Genomic DNA, 21,451 nt, shown 5'->3' with positions numbered 1-21,451 from the left:
ATTCCCTTAAGCTTGAAGAAATTAAAATTTTTTAATAAAAAAGTTTAAAGTTAATTTATAATTTTTTTATAATTAAAAATAAAGCTTCTATTAAAAATGTAAAAGTGTATTAAATAAGAAATTGTTATTGTACATTTCAAAAAAAAAAATTCGGAAAATAATTTTTTTGGTAAAATAGGTTATTTTGATTATTCCTTTATGGAATGAACTTATGTTTTAAAAAAGTAAACATTTCGTCAAGAGTATAGATTTTACGAAAACATATTTTTTTCAAAATTAAATTGTTGTTGTGTAACACTTAAAAAAAATTGACTCCACTGTCTTACATGATGTCAAGTTGTGTAGTTGTCTACTTACATAAATAATAACAACAACAACTGCAGTAATAAAAGAACAACAAAACATACGTATGTATTATGCACTTAAAAAAGGATGTAAGTTGATTTTTCATACAAACTTAGCAATAACAACAGAAACCACATTGACAAAATATGTAATAAAACGAAATCTATAAAATGCCAATATTTGTCTTAAACTTTTTTCTCAACATTTTATTTTAAAGCATAATTTATCATTTGACAAGGAACAATTTTTTTGTTCTACACATCCTTGCACAAACAACAAACATTTAAACAAATTTCTGAACACATATGTATGTTAGCATGCATACACTCACACACACACACACACACACACACACACACACACACACAATCGCCACTCACTCAAGGAAGTGCAGCACAAGTGGTTGCAATAGTAGTGGTGGTGGCATTAATGCATGAAAACTTTTATGGCGAACAAATTGTATAAAAGTCAAAGAAAAGATTAAAGATGAAAATATATGTATGCATTTCAAGAAAGAGAATGAAAAAATAAATATTTTGTATATTTAAAATACATTCGATCTTTGTATGTGGTTCGAGAGGCAAAAAAAAAAAAAGAAATTGTAAAAGTCGTTTTCCAGTATCGATAACTCCATAGACTCATACATTTACACATACTCCATTTGCCAGGATGTCATGCTGTTTTAAGTAAAAAAGAATTCGAAAGGAATGTGCATGTGCTTGCACATTTCATATTTCAGATTTTCTATGAATGGATGAGGTGGTTTGTAACAGATACATTCGAGTAAGACCAAGCAAAAAATGGATAAAAAATTGCAGTAACAAACTTAACATATGCATGTATCGTATACGAGGTAGTCCAGAAAATATGTCATTTGTTTTAAAAATCCTTTGTTAACATAATAAATTGCAAATTAACATAGTTTTTCATGACGCTAAATTTTAGAAATTCAAAAAATTCAAAATGTATGTGCATGTTTCTACCCATTTATCTACATCCACCCTCGTTTCTTTTGTGGTGAAAAAATAGACTAGCATGTACTTTTACATATACATATATGCAGAAAACATAAGAAATATAGAATGAAAAAAACTTTTAATATATCGTAACAAAATGATAAAGTTTGTTTACTGCCACCAGAGTGTTGGCAGTACTATGTACATATGTATGTGTATATGTATAACATTGTGCATGCACGAACATGCATGTTAGAAAACAATAATACTTATACCCCTTTTCTTTGAATATGTTCTTATTTTTACTTGCAGTTTCTTTTTCATACTTATTTCTGTATCACAGCAACAAACATCATCGATATTGTATCGATTTTTATGAAATATATGTATAAAAAAAGGAAAGGAGGAAATCGCAACACGCAATCTATTTGCTTTAAGAAGTAACAAACAAAAAACAACAATTGTAAGAATTTTTTATTTCTAGTTCAACGTTTGATGTTGCATACCAAATTTCAACATAGAATGAAATAAAACACAAACAATGCATACACGCTGACTAGAAACGTGTCTTGTTGACTTTAATATGCTTCATTTTTTCATTTTTATACCCGCCATCAAAATATATGGCGAGTATGTTGCTTTTATCTTTTCTTTTGTAACACACCGAAATATTGTTCATAAAACAAATTCTAAGACAAATTAACAATGTTTGTCTCTCTGTTGAAAATGCGATATGGTTCAAATTATCGGCTCGAATGTTGACCTCCGAACAGCTTTCAAAAGTATGAGTTAGCAATGAAATTATAATAAGTTTCATATGAAACAAAATCTCTCTGCAAGATGTTATGAGAATAGGCCCATTAATTGACCCTCATCCCTTCTTTAAGGTACCCTTAAGAATATTACTTTAACGATCATTAAAGGCTTTAAAGTATGTTCATGGTTAGTGATGAAATTCGACATAAGTTAGTTTCTTACTTATGTCAAATACCTATAACGGCATATGATTTGATGGAGGGTATATGAAATTCAGCAAAGCCGATTCGTAATACTCTCCTTTGCTTCTGTTTAAATTTCTGTTTGTCTTCTAGTATATTGTACATGTTTAGTTCGCCTTTGATGACTTCAAATGAAAATATATTAAAAAGAGAAGAAATATATTTTTAGTTATCTTTTAAATTGCAACACGTTGCACAAATGATAGGAATCGAAATGCTCATGTTAAACAGATGGACAGAAAATGTTTATTAAGCTAAATAATAACTTTCAGAAAAAAGAGTTTTAAAAGCTTTTTTATTTGACCCTTCTATGGTTAAAATAAAGTTTAGTTACTCTTAATCGTTTGAGGATGCAAGAAAAGAGTTTTCATATTTTTTTAACACGCGTCAAATTTGGTTAAGTAAAAATAAATTTATAGTAAATGAATACAATCGAATGTCGATTTTACTGGGTTTTGCAACAATTTTATGTTTTATTGGGAATAAGTAAACATTTTTAAGAATTTGATAAATTGTATTTCTTATGAATCTAGAGTTTTTGTCACTAAATGATATAAACAATTATTTAATCTAATTTAAAATATTCCATTCAAATTGTTCTTTTAATTTAACATTAATTGATTATGCATATGCATCTACTCATTCCACAATTAATACTACCCTAAAATTTTAAATAAAAAATGAAATTCTCATTGTAATGAATTGTATTCCCTAGTATGTTTTAATGCTTCTGTTACTTCCTTACACATACACTAATATTCCTTGTAGTATAAATTTTATTTAATGTAGAAGTCTATATGACATTGAATTGAATAACTAAATGGCAAATTTCCATTTACTTAGTGGTTGGTTTCACGTAAATTTAACAATAATAAATAAATATTTCAAGCAATCAGTTTGGATTCGTTTTTTTTTGTCATTCTTTGCCCCCGATGGCGTATGAGTGATGAGAGAATTTCATTTAAAATGTAAGTATGTACATCATACGCTACACTGGTAGCGGTACAATAATAATGTATAGAAAAAAACAATAATATATTATGGATTTCTCTTAATAATATTTTCTTTTCATTTAAAAAGAAAAATATGCATTTTTATAAGTGTATGTGAAAATGAGCATAATAGGGTGCAACTAAATAAAACAAAAAAAAAAAAAAAACAATACAGAGAAGGAAACCCTTCGCAGTTATTAATGGAATTTAATTAATAAATTTGCTTTTGTCTGCCGAAATGCTATACATTCGCTAATATACCATTAAATATATTATTTTATTGAAACTATTGTAATCCCACTAATATTTATATTGTTTATATGATCATGGGTGTATGCTTTTCTTTTCTGGTTACACGATGTGGCTTTTATTTGACTATAATGAAGCATTTTACCACAAAAGAAAAGTAAAATAAAACTCACTTAAACTCGCATACTACGCACATTTAATAAGTATTTTTGCAACAGCTACAACAACCACAAAAACAAAAGCAATAAGAAAGAATCATCGTCATCATAATGATTGTTGTTTTATGTGCAAAGGAGGAGTAAAGGCATTGTAAGCAAATAATATAAACATCTCATTGTACAATAAAAATAATAAAAATTGAATGAAAAAAAGAGGAAAAAAATAACAATAAGAAACAAAAAGATTTTATTTGTTTTTTTTTTGTTTTTTTTGCATACATTCAAACAAATATACAGACATAATATAAAGAAAATAAAATATACATCCACATGAACAAATAAAAACAACAAATCGAAAGAAATATCAAATTTCAATGAATCAAATTCAATTTGTACGTTTTTGTTTTTCCATTACATGCTTGTATGCGTTGTAACGGTTTTTGTTGATGTTATTATTGTAGTTGTTGCTGCTTTTACATAGTGAAACAAAAAAATCACTAATATAAATACAGTAATACAAACACATAAAGACACTTATATATTACTCTGAATGAACCCTACATTTCGGAGTGACTAAACCAACTCTCGAATCATACTTCACTTTGGATAAAATTGGGAAATTGAATCAGCAATAGATAACTTAGATAACAAAATAATAACAATAGCAAAATAGCTTTGATTAATAATGTAACTTTGAGTTTGGAGTTTTTCGGCATTACAAAAGTCATTAAAATTTTTAGAAAAATCTGTACTGCAGGGTAGTTATTGTGCATTATGTTTGAACATTAAACCCATTCTACTATTGAATATATACTACACAATGATCCATGTTTTTACAATAGGATGGTTATCGACAGGAAGGACAATAAAATAGATTTTCCTAAAAGTATGTTTTCTGTGCTTTTCAATATAAAACTATTTTTAAATTCTGGGCAATTAGAGAAAAAATTTCTTTCAAAATCATAGTAGTGATTCCATACATTAAATTATAAAAAATAAATTAGGTTAGGATCCACGGAGAGACAAAGGAAATCTAATTGTCTTTCCTTCTAACAAATGTTAGCATACTTTAAACTGGAACTTTTACTATTTTAAACCATCCTAATAGACATTCAACCATCCTAATAGAAATACAAATATACATACATGTATGTATATACATATGTAAGGGTTTGTGTGAAAATATAGTTGCTGTTGATAGTACTTGTTTAATACGAGTTTCATGTTTTTATGTAGGAAATTTTGATATGAACCGAAATACTGAAAAATCCCATACACAGAAACACATGCACCAATCTAAATATATACAAACACAAATTGTTAAAGTGAAAAAAATAAGTATTTGTTTAAGCAACATGAGAGACACTGTTAAATTACACTACTTTGTCAGATACAGTAGTAACTTCCATATTCGCAACAATATGAAACATCATATAAAACTAGAACAAAAAGAAAATGTATCCTAGTCGTCTTCAAGTTTATGTGTGCGAAAATCTATGTATATGGGTCTAATATTATTTATGTGCATATCTGTGTATATGTCTGTTGTTAGTAATAGAATAATTGTTTATATGTTATGGATGAGGTTTCATTGCATGGTTGAGAGGATGAAGTAGAGTAGTTTTAGTACTAATATTAAATATAGTAAATGGCTTTTAGATTGTTAGGTTGTAGTAAAAAGAATTTCGCTATTTTTAAAAATATTCATAAAAAACTTCTGGTTAATTTTATGATCGAATCAAAATTTTAAAAATATTAATTTAAATAAATGTAAATATTTTAAATAAAATATATAAAAGCGATTCGTGTAATATATATGTATGTAGGAAAACATTTATTGTGTACATTTTCAACAAAATCACAATACGAATGAAGTTTTTCCATCGCCCATCATTATGTGCAAAAAACCTGAAAGCATAAAGTAATTGAGAATCAGGAACGATGGATGGTAAATGGCACTGCTTGCTATCAAACAATTTAGTTATGATTGTATTTGTGTTTTTGATTGTTATCACAGTACTATATTTTATGTGTTTATAAACAATTTATTGTAGTTTCCTTTTGTACAACGAATACAAACGAGTAAATTTAACAACAAAAACATAAAAATGTATATTGTACGACAACAAAAGTTGCTTTAAAATACTAGTAGTAAAAAAGAAATAAATAAATAAATAAAATAAACATAAAAACTTAAATAAAAAGCAACAAAATCATTGAAAAAAAAACACAAACAGCAATAGAAATAATAAAAAAAGAACTACATATAACTAAATAAATGTGTAGAAAAACACATATTCCTACATAAAAACGTACATATGTAATAGTAGATGTAACAACAACAAAAAACTATAATAACTAAAAACGTAAACTGTAACCAACACAAATTGCAGTTCACTAAATCTCTCTCTAATGCTTACATGCCATTAATCGAACCATCAACCATCTACAACAATATGAACTACAATAGCAACAATAATAAGCAAACGGCAGCAGCAAGCATAATTTTACTTAGTTGTACTCAATATAAATACCGTTACAAAAATCCAAATAAAAAATGAACATAAAGAAAATAACGGAATAAAAACGAAAATGAAACGAGTTAGCAAATACCCTACAAATCCATCTATTCATGCATACATCCACATACAAATGAATGCACTTTTTTATACTGAACTCTCCAGTGTAGTTTATATAACGTACAAGTGTATGGGAAAGTATATGTTTGGGTGGGTATATATGTATGAAGGTATAGAGTAAAATTCTACTTTATTTTTTTTGTTTGCTTATTTTTTATAGATTTAAGTTGTACCAGAGTACGAGTTACAAATAAAGAGAAAATGCCTTTTGGCTTTTTTATTGTTGTGATTCCAGTGTATTTCTTGCTGTTGTAGTTGCTGCGGTTGTTATAGTTTTATAGTTTATAGAGTGTGAGAGTGTGTGTGTGTGACTCAAACCTTGTTTATAAATACTTTATTTTTACTCTATATATTTTGTTGCTGATATTGATGTTTTTGCTGTTGTTATTATAGATGTTGCTCCTTCTTTTTTTGTTGTCGCTGTTGATATAGTTGTTGTTATTATTATTGTTAGGTTCATTTATATAGACGCTTAAGGACATAATTTATTTGTGGCTGTATTTTATTGTTGTTGATTTTGTTATCAATGAGGCAAAAGCTCTAGTTTGTTTATGTTTATTTATGTATGTATGTTTTTATTTATTTTTTTATTTGTACATACATATATGTATATATTATTTTTTTATTTATTTATTTTATATAAGTATAAACAAACTTTTTTATTTTATTTACAGTGAGTGAAAATACACATCAGTAATTTACTATAAGATTGACATAATATAGAATTATTTCATTATAGTGTTATCTATTATCAAATATGCCAGAATTAAAACACATGCTTCTTACGTAAATTTCATAAGTAAACATTTAGTTTAAGTATTGTTTTTAAGGCCCAAATAGACTACACAAGCGGCATATCAAACATTCATTTTCATTCACACACACGATTTTTTTCACGTTTTTGTGGACTTTCAAAGATACAGATTACAAGATACAATACAATTTTTCTTAGAAATGTAAATTTTTTGAAAAATTTGTTATTAATGAATATAAACCATACAACTGGTTTGATAAAAATTCAATATATTTTTTACTGTTTGTACAAACAAACAACACGCAATTGCACAAACACGTAATACCATAATACACTACACTAAAGGCTTGCACAAACGTAAAATATTGATATGTATGTCAAGCCGCTTGTGTAGTCTATTTGGCCCTTTATTTCTGAAATTCAGAACTTATGAACACTGATTTATGCCATACAGTGATATATGATACACCAAAAATTGTTATACTTTTAAAACATTAATAAATTGGATAATTATACCAAAAGAATTAACTGGACATTATGAATGTCACCTTCTGAAGGAATTATAGTAAAAAAAAGTAGCACTATATGTTCTATTGTCTCTAGCTTATCTATTACTATTATGCTATACACTGTACATATTTATTAATATAAATAGTATAGCGAATATTTGTTGTATTTATCTTATTATATTTATGTATATGGTTTCATGTATTTGTGTGTACTACATTTTTACAACTGTGTGCATTTTTTCTTCTCCCTAGAATTTTTCGAAAATAATAATTTGGCAACAGAAAAGCTATTATTACAATAACAACTATAACAACTTTACAGCAACAGCAGGAATAATGGTATTACCCAAGAATTTAATGTACAAACTTGTATGAGCATGCAGTATGCTATAAATGTATACATATATACATATGTATATAGCAACACTATTTCCTATTATGTGATGTAGTAAAATGTAATCAATGACCTCTAAAGAAAGTGTTGTTATCAAACAAATATAGGAGTTTCCGTAAAATGTTCATATAATATTAAAATTAAAAAAAAAAAACAAATCTTTAAAGCTTAATTTTATAACAAAATATTTGGCCGTTTTTAAAGAATAAAAAAACAATATTTTTAAATTTTTATCTCATCATATAAACACCCATACATGTATTTATTTGGCATTTAAGCTTTTTATATAACCATCAAATAATTATGTACATATGACTTAAATAAAAATCTTATGCATATTTAAATATAAACATACACATAAACAAACATATAATGACTACAAGCATATATATACTTATAAATACTTGTAGCTAGGCTAGGTTAGGAGGCTTTATGTCTATATTTATAAACATCTAAATACACTTGAAACATTTATGACAAAAATACTTTCATAAGAAAATAATTTACAAGGCGTTGTTTGTTTGCTTGTTCTCAACCAAGTAAGAAATGAAATGTTTTACTTCCTCATCATGGCCTTATAGAAAGTGAAAACCCATAAATAAAAGAAACGCCTTAAACCGAAAAAAGGATGACAATAACAAAAATTCAACAAGAAAAAAAGTAGCAAATATTACAAAAGGTTACTTGTTTCCGACTCGCTTGCCATTCTCGACGTCAACGTCAATGGTATTTAATGTTTAATATTTCATGCCACAATTTGTTTTCTTTTCCACAAAACGCAAAAATATTTCAACATAAATCGAGTTAAATGTTTTTGTTCTAGTTTTCTACAAATTTTTCTTTGATTTAAATAAGAAAATATTTCTTTATTAATTCCTCGATTTTTTTAATATTTAAAATTTGTAACTGTAGAAAAAATATTACAAAATTTTCTTTTGCCAACATTACATGGCTTTTGGCGAATTGCTGAAGAAATAGCAATTGCTAAAGAAAAAAAGCTTAGAAGAAAAAAAGTAAAAACCATTTATTTGTTTTTCGTAAAGAAATATTGTGAACATTCCGAAGAAATTCATCTGGCCATATGGAAAAGAACAAACTCTGATTATAAAAATAAAAAAATAAAGTTCAAATAATAATTTATTAAAAATAATATTGTGGAATAGAGAAAATTTTTTCATAATGAATAAAAATAAATATAATGAATATGTTATCAAAGGAAAGGAAAATAAATGAAGTTTTTTACAATGTAATAGAAAATTGTTTGCAAAGAAAAAGTAAAGAAATTAAATACAATTTTTGATAAACATTTATTGCTAGAGCACCTACACTAATGTCATAGCAAAAATGTTAGGAAATACCCAGCAGTTCGACAAAGAGTCAATACATACGAAAAAGACAGTAATTTCCTCTAATAGTTACCCACCTGGATGATCGTAATTCCTATTTCGAGAATGAAGACATTCGTCACTTTAGCGTAAGCGGGAGCGGAGACAGTCGACTCTTTACTGTCCTCATGTAACCTAGAGATTATACTCTTAAAAGTTGTTTTTTTTTTGTTGTACTTCCGAAAGTAGTTATTTTACCCATCTTTTGGAGAAATGATTATTACTTTCTACTAATATGCCACCATCTGGTTGACTCAAATTTATATCTTTCGGATCAATCGTCACATTATTATCCCATAGTATTCTAGAGAGTAGACAGTTGAAATTTTTAACTTTTAGTTCCATTAATATCTTACCACCTAGCTGACTCCAATTCGTATGTTTTTGGTCTTTCGTCACAAATAAACTCTGTGTAATTGAGAATGAAGACAGTTGTCACTTTAGTTTCCCCTTTGTAAGCGAGAGCGGAGGCAATCTTCTTTTCACCGTCTCTTTGTAGGGTGTAGAGTGATGAATGACTTCCTCGTATGACAAGCCCATGTTAAAATGGTTAGTCACCTGGGTAGTCAGGTGGCTAGGGGCCACTACAAGTGGTAGGTTAAGTGGTGTAGCTATTTAAGTTTATTTGAACAACATTCGTTTGGCGAAAACTTTGAGACATTTTTTATTGGAAATTTAAAAAAATGGTAAAGAATTGGGGTATTTCACGCAAAATTAAATTAAGTAACTACAAATGAATTAACAATTGAACTGCCAACGTTTGACCAGGATACTAGCTATTTTAACATGTGGTTTTTCTACGATGAAGTCAATCACCTAGGTTCTAAAATTCTGAAAATTACAATAAAACATCCACAATATTACAGTAATACAAAATATGAAATATTTTGTATTACTGTAATATTGCTTTGTTCATGATCAAATTGTTTAGCGAGCCAGGCATTGTGAAAATGTATAAAGTAGAGTACAAAGTGAATTATTTTTTAATACACTAAGTAGTAGTTATTTGCTCAAAATTATTTTTTTACACTTCACCCCTTTTTAACAATACCATATGTAACTTGAAAAAAATTAAATACGTTAGAGAAGCGATAAATAAGTGTTACAAATATGATACTAGAACATAAAATGGGAAAGATTAGATAAGAAATAAATTGAATTTCACTTTTTGATTTTCAACATTGTAAAATTTGTTTATAAAAAATTTGCTATAACCGGTTTAAGTGTTGTTGTTCATATTGCAACTTATTCTAACATAATGGCATTCAGTCCCAACCATTGCTATTGGCTCGATTATGATTAGAGTAAAGGAACAAAGAAAAAAAAAACTAAATTATATTTAAAAAGTACAAAAAAGCTAAATAAAAAACTAATACAAAGAACAACTGTGTATAAAAGAATAACTCTAATGAAATGAAATGATTGCAACTGTATACATTTCGTATTTTGTTGACTTTATACTTTAAATAAACCAACAATTCACAATTGTAAATTGGAGTAAAAAGTAGTGCGGTTTCCAAAGCGCACAGCTTGCAGGGAGCACTATCAAAACTATGTATTTTTCTATTTTAAGTTTCAAGAGCAATAAATGAATGAACGAATGATTTGATTCAGTTATGTTGTGTTCTTTTATTCTTGTTGTTTTTTATTACGCTCCCCATTTTATTTCAATTCGTAACTCTATTCAATATAAAAGTACAACGATTTAATTTTAATGCAAAGAGCTGTTGGCAATAAAACAACATCAATGGCAGCAGACGAATAAGCAGTAGCAGCAATAACTATAAAAAAAACTAACAACAACAATGTATTTTATTTGTTCTTTAGCATGTAGCAATCAACCGCAGCAAATAAGGGGAACAAAATTATGAAAACAAAAAAAGTAAAACGATAAGAAATAAGCAAATACATTGACCCAACATTATTATGATTATGAAGAATAAGATTATGGGTATATTCAGAATTGGCCACTAATTGTATCTACATATTATGGTTATTAATGCTACAGCTATAATAATTTTTATAAAATAATATTTATTATTGAACATTTTTGGAACTCTGTGCGAAATTGAGTAAGTAAATGTGAAAATTGCGTTTGCATTAAAATTTAGTACATTATTTATTTAAATTTTTTACTAAAAAAACAAAACCGCTGGATTTTTTATGGATATAACTTCACCACACACTTTATTTTGATTAAAAATGGAAGAAGAGCTTTTGAAGGATATCGCAGGATATTATCCTTTTTAGGATGTAGTTGGATTTATTTTTTTTTAATTCTAGCAATTTAAATGATTAAGTATCCATGAAGAAAACTAACATACCATTTGAAACGATTTAGAAAAAAATTATTCACACTTTATCTAACACATTTTAACTTTTATTTGTTCTTCCTTTTTAAGGACATCAACAAACTCCGACAATAGCAAGAAGAAAATGCAACAATTTGTTATGATGTTAAAAACATCATAAATATGAACATTTATTTTCCGACATGTTAATTTTCACCTTCATATACATCCTGTCTTTAGCACACATCCTTACATACATACACATTTTTAAACTGACATTGTATTTAAAATAACATACATACATATTTACACATGCTTCGTACAATACTCTACCACTATAAATGAAGTTCATCTTTTATGTAACAAAAGCTCATTTACCTCAAAATTGTACTAACTTCAAAGTTATTATGTTCAACAATAAAAAAAACTAATCTTCAGAATAGATCTAAAAATTTTATTTCTTCAAATTTTAATTAATATTGAAATAGCTTAAAGCTTTTTTCTCTTCAAACTAAGTTTTTTAGGTTACGACAATCTAAAAATAAATTAATATGTATAGTGCATGAATGAGAGTGTGTGTGTGTATAAGTAGTCATAATAGTGGTCGTTGAATTTCTGCTGCTAGTGGAGGTGGTGGTACATATGGTTTCGTTTCGTTGGTGGAAGTCCTGTCCATGTTTTTGGTTTCGTATTAAGTGTTTTGGTTTATTGAAGAGAACCATTACTTTGTGATGATGTTGTAGTTGTTGCTCTTATTCTCATTGTATTTTGCTGTAAAACACTTGAACTACTAAAGAGTTGTTTTTGTAAAAAATTTTGAATTGAACTGAACTGAATGTAGCAAACCATAGTACATATATACATATGTACTGATTATACTTGTAATAACTACAACAGCATGATGAACATTTCCATCATTATTATCATGCTCATCATTGTCATGATTGTAAGTAACCATACCACATGTTATTATATCGATGATGTTGTTATATGATGTTGTTACAGCATATGTTGCATATCGAATGAGAAATGTTTCTTGTTTATTTTTTATTTTAATAACACACATACCGACTTTAAAAAAATACATACATACAAATGTATTCCATATACATATGAGCAAATTCTAAAAAATAAGAATTTGATAAATATTTCTTTTACGAGAATATTATTTTCTTATTAAAATAGATCACAATTACGTCTGAAAAACACGTACACATTAACAAAGTAGCAGATTTTATAATTCATTTCTAACGATTCTTAAAAAATTTTGAATTTGCTCATATATCCAAGGTACATTACTTCTATAGAATGTTATTTTTTTAATATTGTTTAAAAAATCTTTTGTTAACATAATATTATCTTAATATATCAAGTCATTCGATACTGGTGTCATAAACATATGATTAAACAACATTTTTTATTTATTTACTTATTGTTAGCAAAACACGCATATGGAAAGTAATAGAAAGTAATGTGTGTATTCAATATTTTATCAAATGTTTGTTTTTTATATTAAAAATATATAACTTATTAAAATATAATTTATGTATTTATTTTTTAGGGTAATAAATCTGGCATTATCTCTACCTAAATAAGTTTAAAACAAAATACTTTTTTTCTAGTGCCAATAGCAGTTAAGCAAAAACAATGAAACCCTTAATTTTGAATATTAATTAAGTTCATGAATAAATAATTCATTACCAACATTTTATATTTTTAAATGAACATTTACCCTATTTTAGTAGAGTTTGCTGTCCTTTTTTTTGAAAATCTTAATGTCATAGAAAAAGAACACACATTATATCTTACAACCAAATTCTTAAATTATTTATTAGTTTTCCGAAAAAAACAGCGTTAATAAAACTCATGATCTTTAAAGATGATTGATATGACAGTTATTTGAAATTCATGCGAATCAAGAGCGATACAAAATAAATTTATCAAATTGCCACAAAATTAAAATAAATTTAATTGATGACATACCAGATGTACATATTTAAAAAATAGTATAAAGAAATAAAAACAATTTTAATTATATAATATCTAACAAAAGCTAAAAATAATGATGGAAGGTTTTTCTCTTAATTTTTGTTTTTTTTTACAAAGGACAACCTATTCATTGTTAAGACTCCCCAATTTTTTGTATTTAATTTAAAATTTTGTTTGGTTTTTGTATAAAGAATTGACACCATTTATAAAAATGTTTTCATTTCACTTAAATTTAATCAAATTTTATCATTTGAACACTTTTCTTTTTTTGTATTTATTGTTCGTCATTATTATTTAAATTTTTTGTGCATTTTTTATTTGATGCTTAAGAGGAAAGAAATATTTGGGTCACTCTTTTGTGAAAGCTTTTTTGAAAAAACTTTATATAATTACAGCAAACAATGTTTTAAAATACCACACAATTAATTAGACGAAACGAATGAATGAAACGAGAATGACTGGTGTTGTTTGGCTGCCTGAATGGATATATAGCTGGCTGGCTGTTTGGTAGTTTGGTTGGCTGGATAGCTGCTAGTATAGTTGGATGCTTGTTGTTTGAATGTTTGGTTGATTATGTGTAATGAGTACAAAAAAAGGTATACACAATTACTACTTTATTGTTAACGAAAGTATGCTTGAACACCAACAAACACTGCCCCCATTGTTACCATAATTACGAAATTTAAAGTAATTTAATCGTCACAAAAATGTGTGTTGGAATATTGAAAATGTTTTTATAAAAAAGATTATTTTCTAAAATTTTTTGAGAAAAAAACTTAAAAAATTTCTGTAAAAATAAAAAAGCATATTTTGAAAAAGTTTTCACTTAAAAAAATTTTATTAAACAGGAGCAAAATTAAAAAAAGAAAATGTTAGAATTTTTAAATTCTCTTTAAAAAAGAAACATTTTTGAACAAATTCCTGCAAATATCAAAAGTCTAAAATTTTTTCAGAAAAGAAAAAGAAAATTTCATTCATCTCTTTCATCTCTGAAAAATTTTCGATTTTTATAAAAAAAAATTTAACCTTTTTATAAAAAAATTTTGTTCACAAGAGATATTTTAGAAATCTTGTTTTTCAAAGAAAAAAGAAAATCTCGTAATAGTTCAAATAGTTCAAGTACCCTGGTAAATGCATGCATTCTTTTAGAAAACTGCATGGTTCCAGAATTTTAGAGACCACAAAAGAAGAAACACAAAGCAAAAGAAGAAGAGGAAAGGAAACGAAATTGAAAAATGCCATTTTTAATGCGGGTTTGTTGCTTGTTTGCACATGCAACAATTACATTACACTTTTATACGAAAACTGTTGTTGGTTTTTTTTAGCTATTTCTACAATTTATTTTGTTGTTTTTTATTTCTTTGTCCATATTTTGTTTACACATAAAGGGGTAGAAGGTGAGAAAGGATTGTATTCCTTTCAGTATAAAATATATTTAATAAAGAATTTGTTAAAACATAAATGAAACAACAAAAAGGTAGAATACATCAGAAAAAAAGAGCTCAAAAATTGGGCATTTTTACGGGTGGCACATAATTACCACAGCGGGGGAAATCTGAGGGTGCTGTTACCATTTGTTGAGGGGTGCCAACTTGCAAAATAAGACCCATGCCAATGGCCAAATGCCATTCATAATGGCAGTGCATTAACCAGAAACCTATGGAAAATGGAAATTGAAGACAAATTAATAGTCATTTTAAAAATGTAAATCACTTATGATGACGATGATGATGAGGAAAATAGCGACGTTGTTATTGTATGTAGATGATGTTAATACCACACAGCCACATTTTTATGAGCAATTGTGTGTGTGTGGACTTTTTCATTTCAACGTACCAGGATTCGTTGCTCTAAAGCGTATGACTGCATAACCACGACTGGGTATTGAAATTGTGTCTTTAAATGGAGGACGAGCATTAAAATAATCTCTTGGCAACATGCGGTTACGTTCCATTTGTTTAGCTCGTTGTATACTCATGGGGACGCCATCCGGATGTTGTCCCAAACCAGTGACCATAAATCGATATCCATGCAAATGAAATGGATGATGCATACGACCTACATCTGCAGCATGCAAGCGAAAACCCAATAAAGAAAGATGGAAAAAGAAAAAAATATATATGACACGTAAAGCGTGTAAAAAACAAATTGTCATTTAGTTAAGTTTTTAAAAAGCGATTTACTTTCACTTTCATCCACTATAATCAATTCCACAATGCTGTTGCGCTCAACCTGCAGACGATGTATACAAGGACACAAATGATTGCCAGCACACTTGGCTGGCCAATTTAGATCATCACAAAACTGAGACTCATCAATATCTTCGGGCTGAGTAAGTGGAGGATAATCGGGAAATACTAAACTAAGATTATTAATGGCACCAACTATCGTCAAATTGCCATTGAGATCTGCATAAATTAGAATACTTAGTTGGAACGAATTATATCTTTATAAAGCAATAAAAGCTTACTAGAGAAATGGTTATATTGTCCCGGTTTAAAAATTTCCTTATTAGGTACTGGATAATTGTGGAAAGCTAAAAAGAACTTATGATCTGGTACTGCATTACGCAATGCGACATCCTCTTCTAAAGCTGTCAATTCAGTTATACAATGATCATTTTCACCACCCCAACAGGTGGCATTAGGATGATTTAAATACTAGAAAAAGTAGTTAAGGAACACAGTTATTCATAGAGCAATAATACGTTATTTTAAAATATATATGTATACTAACTATGCCTGGTTGAAAACCTTTTTCATATTTAGGAAAATCAGGAACTTGTAAATCCTCATCCCTATTAACTATTTCATTAGATTCATATCTTAGCAATGCAAATGATTCAGTTGGATTTATGGAGCAAACACCCATTCCCCTGACACGTATCCAAAAATCACCCTTAGTATGATTTGCTACCAAAATAAAATCGTAACGTTCACCGGAATTCGTTACTAAAGTATCAAATGGGCGTGGCAACACATCATAGGAATCGGAAGCAATTATGGTCAAATTGTGTTTTTCAATCTGTATAAAGAGGAATTATATATAATTTTTATTGGCAAGTTTTGTTTCTCCTACCAACCTGCATTTGAAAAGGACAAGCATGACTAATAGAATTTATTAAACGGAAGCGATAACGTTTGCCAGGAGTGACATAATACACAGTTGGTGGTACTTTGGTTTGTTGTTTAGTTCTAGGCTAAAGCGTTAAAAACAGAAAAGATTAAAAGAAATGATTTCTCAAGTAAGAAAAACAAACACACATTAGTATAAACTCCTCGGCCGTTAATTAATACCGAATTAGGAAATATTCCCCGAGAACTGGGTAGACCGGGAAAATATTGTTCAGCATACGTATGCATCCAGTCAGATATTAAAATGTGATGCTCTGGCAAATCATAATCATATAAATTACTAAGGGGTTCATTTTCCTGCGCTTGTCTTACTATTAAAGCGCCGTATTGTCCATTAACCTTGTGATGACCTAGAAACACATTATTAATTCACAAAATCTATGTTTAACCTTTTTTCTAGTGGCCTACCTGCATGTGAGTGATAAAATTGCGTTCCGGGCTCAGTGGCATAGAACTGATAGCGAAAGGTATTAGCGAAGGGTATGGGACACTGTGTCAAAAAAGGCACTCCATCCATAAAAGGTGTCTCCAACATGTGTAAACCATGCCAATGCAAAGCCGCCGCAGAGCCATGAGCATTATTATGCACATCAATGATAAGTAAATCATTTTTGCACACTTGTATAGCAGGTCCTGGTATTTGACGATTAATACTCATTACACCCTTTTCCACACCATCACCTACAATACATTGCGGATTATTGCAATCCTCTTCAACACCTTGAGCACATTTGCCACACGCACTAATTGAGTTGTAAAGAAGAAAATTTGAATTTGTTTAACTTGTTTAGACTTTTTAATTTTTCTCGGTTTGAGCAATTTTCTTTAGCCAATTAAAAGTCTTAGAAACAAAAAAGTTAAAAAATTGAGAAAATAAATAAACTTACACTCCCATGGCTTGATAGTATTCTAAAGTAAATTCAAAGTAACACACACGTTGTTGACCACTCACACAAACACGATTGCATAGTTCTCCAGGATACTGAGAAATATTCAAGTAGGGAGTAAATTTATCAGGATTTTCACCAACTGCAGTAGCATCTGTAGTGCTAGTAAATACTTCATTATCCTCTTTATTCGAGAATTCATTAGTTGCGGTTGCTGATGCAAAGGTTGCATCAATTAGATTCAAGTAGTTGTTGCTGTTATCTGTTCCATCGTGGGTAGCTTGAATACACAGACATCTACTTCCGATTACAATGGTAATGCCAATCAATGCAACAGCATATCGATATAATTCTTGATTTAGAAATATTAACATTTTGCCCCTTTTACTGCTTTTCTTTTTTGCTCACAATAGAGTGTGATACGTGTGTTATTTCCGTTTGCGAATTGAATATTAAAAAAAAACTTGATTGTCTTATGGTTGAATTACTTATAAATGATTTCATTTGCAAGTTTGTGCTTAAGTTTTAGCTATCTTGTGTCAGTGGAAATGTAAATTCTTAGAAAATATTTTTTGTGTAATATTTTTGCTTGTATTCGTAATAAAGAATAAACATTGTTTACAACTAAATTGGAGCAATTAAAGTGACGGGGTTTGTTTTACAATTTTAAATAAATAATGCAAAACAAAAATAAAGTGAAATTAAATGCAAAAACTATTCATATACATAAGTGATTTGCATTTATCATTGTGCTAAAAAAACGTATTTTTTTATCGATCTTAATAAAATATTTACAAACAAAAATTAGCAGGAAAGTAAAGTCGGTTGACCTCGACTATTTGATTCCCTTAATCTGTAAATTTTGAAACGCTCGTTGAGATTTGATTATTAGCTTAGGTTTCATAATAGACCGTTAACCAAAGAATTATAACTCTATAATATATTTTGAAATGTTTAATATTTTTATAAAAAGTATTTAAATTATGACACCTTACGAAAGTTTAGTTCAATTATGTATGGGACTCTATATATAATGTTGTACAGGATGTGAATCTGTAAAAGTAAGTTTTATAATTTATAGTGTATGTAAGAAATATTTAAGCATGTCACCAACATAAAAGTACTTCGAACTACCTCCACTATAAAGGTATAGTGTGTAGGAATACCAATTCCAACACATTCTTAGAAATGCATTCCTACATGAATTTGTAGCAGGTTTTTATTCTTTTACAGCATCTTTTATAGGTCTTATTAAAACAATAAACAAGGTAACTTAATTAACAGATGTAAAAAATAACGATTAAAGATTTATTAGTCGGAGTTAGTGAAATTTGTTTACAAAATAATTAACACACGAAAAACTTCAACCGATTATATATCATATTTGTTTCTTAAAATATAACGTATAAAGATTGATTGTAATCATTATACCCTACACTAGTATAGTGGGTAAGGTATTATGAATTTATGTTGGTGTGTGTAACACTCAAAAACGTTCGCTTAGAATCACTTTATGATTCTATTAACCTGTCCATATATCTGTCTGTGTGTCCATATAAAGCATAAGAGCTGTGAATGTAATACTATTTATGAACTTTTCTTAATTTTAATGTTCTATTCATACTATTTAGTACAAGTTTCATTCCATTTATGAATTGTTGTTCTTTTCTGTGTAATATCTTGTTTTAAAGAGTGACTCGTTTTATAATCAAAATATTTTTTAGTGAACAAATGAAGAGTATATAAAATGAATCAAAGGCAAACATAGCATTAACATACTTTTTTCATAGAATATGTAGTACTTGTCGCTGCAACAAAGCATCTATTGTTACAACTAGTTCTTTTTATTCTCATTCGAATTATATTAGATTTTCCACTAAATTCTAATATACTATTCAAAAAATGCTAGAAAAAAGGAAACATTGCAATTTTATTTAAAAAAGTAATGGAAAAAAATAACATTGTTATAAAAATATATAAATGATTTGTTTTTGTAGAATTGATAATAAAAATTGCATTTGGTTGATACCTAGAAAAAGAATTCAATAAAAACTAAACTAGAAAACTATATACTTATGTACATACATACAAACATATATGTAAATAAATTCGTTTAAACAAATCAATTTAATAAAAGTGTATGTCATTTATTTTCTCTGAGTGTTTGTATTGTTATACAACAACTACATACATTATGTATGTATATGAATACATTTGTACATATTTTATTTAAATAAATTGAAAACCGTTAAATAACAATAAAACAATTAATATAAAGATTAATGCCAATTGTTAACAATGCCACATTGTATGCAGAGTATTATTTTAAATAGTTTAATATCAAAACAGCAATATAAAAATACATATAATGCTCATTTGACACTGCAGTTCTAGGTGATTGTTTCTATTAAGTTTAGGCTTAAAAATATTTAATATTTGGCTGTTTTTCAACATATCATAGGAGAACGTACCGCCTTCGACTATATTTTACTTTGATAGTTGGTTCATTTTAAGGGATAAATACTTTGTAAAAGAGATAAGTTGTCTCCTTGTAAAACTGCTGGGATAAATTGTTTTTTTTTTTTACATTTTCTCTTCTGTTCATTTTAACATTTTTAATGCAATTAAAACGATGACACGTTAAAATTGTTCGCAAATATATTAGCTGTGTCTGTGAAAGTAATAAAATGGAAAAATAAATTGCGGAATAATTTGTAAAATAAATAAAATTTTGAATAAGAATCATAAATATTGAATAGATGAGGAAAAAATAGGAGAACTTAAGAAAGGTTTTTGGGGTATAATATGAGGCATATTCTTACTTCGTAATTAAAACTTTTTCTTTTTTAGTAAGACTTTTTCATAAGTTTAAATTCCTACCTAAAGTTTTATTTTAAACATTAAAATTTATTCCATTGATTTTTTATTCCCCAAACTAAAAGATAATTAAGGAGGGTAATATGAGTTAGTACTTTTATTTGTAACGCCCAAAAATATTGGCAGTACATGGACAGACGGACATATCTTAATCAACATCCAAAATGATTCTAAGACGATAGGTATACCATAAGCTTGGTGCCAGTATTTGGGGCATTAGAAACAGTTATAAACCCTACTTACTAGAGTGGTAAGGGTATATCAACTAATTGATTACCAGGGGGTTAAAATAATAAAAAAGCATTTTAAGTTTTTATATGAACACGGTCATGTCATTGGACACAAGAACTCACAACAATCGCTGACAAGTAATTAAAACAATCTGTTAATGTAAATCATGTATAAAGCTTCTATATCTTAACAGAGAAGTTTACTAATAAATTATAAGAATATCAGAACTATATGTAATGATGATATGATAATAGATAAGTGGTACATATTCAAAAACATATATGTTCTGTGAAATATAATTATAGATTTCTGAAAATATGTTCATTTATTATTTCAATTACAAAGCAATCAAATCTTCTAGGAACAAATTTTAAAACTGCTAGTTGAAAATTTTTATTTTATAATGTTTTAATGGATATCATGACATTACAAGCAAAATTGTTACAACTTAAAATATAAATCCTGTAAAACTAAAAAATCTCATCTCTTACAAAAAGTAAAAAATAACTTAAATCAGTTAAATAATTTGTTTCTGTAAACTAATTTAAACGGAAATAAATGAACGTTACTTCTAAAAATATATATACTTTAATAGTTGTGACATTTTTGGTTTTACTGAGCAACATATTTATTTTCTAGTGAAAATTTTATTTCACTATTTCT

At 27.7% G+C, this 21,451-nt stretch overlaps 1 protein-coding gene across 1 annotated transcript; it reads right to left on the bottom strand.

Annotated features, from left to right (window-relative positions):
* Positions 1-14,989: 14,989 nt before the first annotated feature.
* LOC111690244 (laccase-2-like) lies at positions 14,990-18,148 on the bottom strand. Its single transcript, XM_023452696.2, has 9 exons — positions 17,681-18,148; positions 17,202-17,536; positions 16,923-17,143; positions 16,742-16,858; positions 16,396-16,683; positions 16,130-16,319; positions 15,843-16,067; positions 15,496-15,723; positions 14,990-15,316 (listed from the first exon to the last, which is right to left on the bottom strand). The coding sequence occupies exons 1-9, from the start codon at positions 18,052-18,054 to the stop codon at positions 15,162-15,164; spliced, it is 2,133 nt and encodes a 710-aa protein (XP_023308464.2). The 5' UTR covers positions 18,055-18,148; the 3' UTR covers positions 14,990-15,161.
* Positions 18,149-21,451: the final 3,303 nt, after the last annotated feature.

The sequence above is a fragment of the Lucilia cuprina genome, chromosome 4 (assembly GCF_022045245.1).
Source record: "Lucilia cuprina isolate Lc7/37 chromosome 4, ASM2204524v1, whole genome shotgun sequence".
NCBI classification, from domain to species: Eukaryota; Metazoa; Arthropoda; class Insecta; order Diptera; family Calliphoridae; genus Lucilia; species Lucilia cuprina.
Note: the sequence above shows the minus strand (reverse complement) of the source record. Positions and strands in the feature narration are given on the sequence as shown.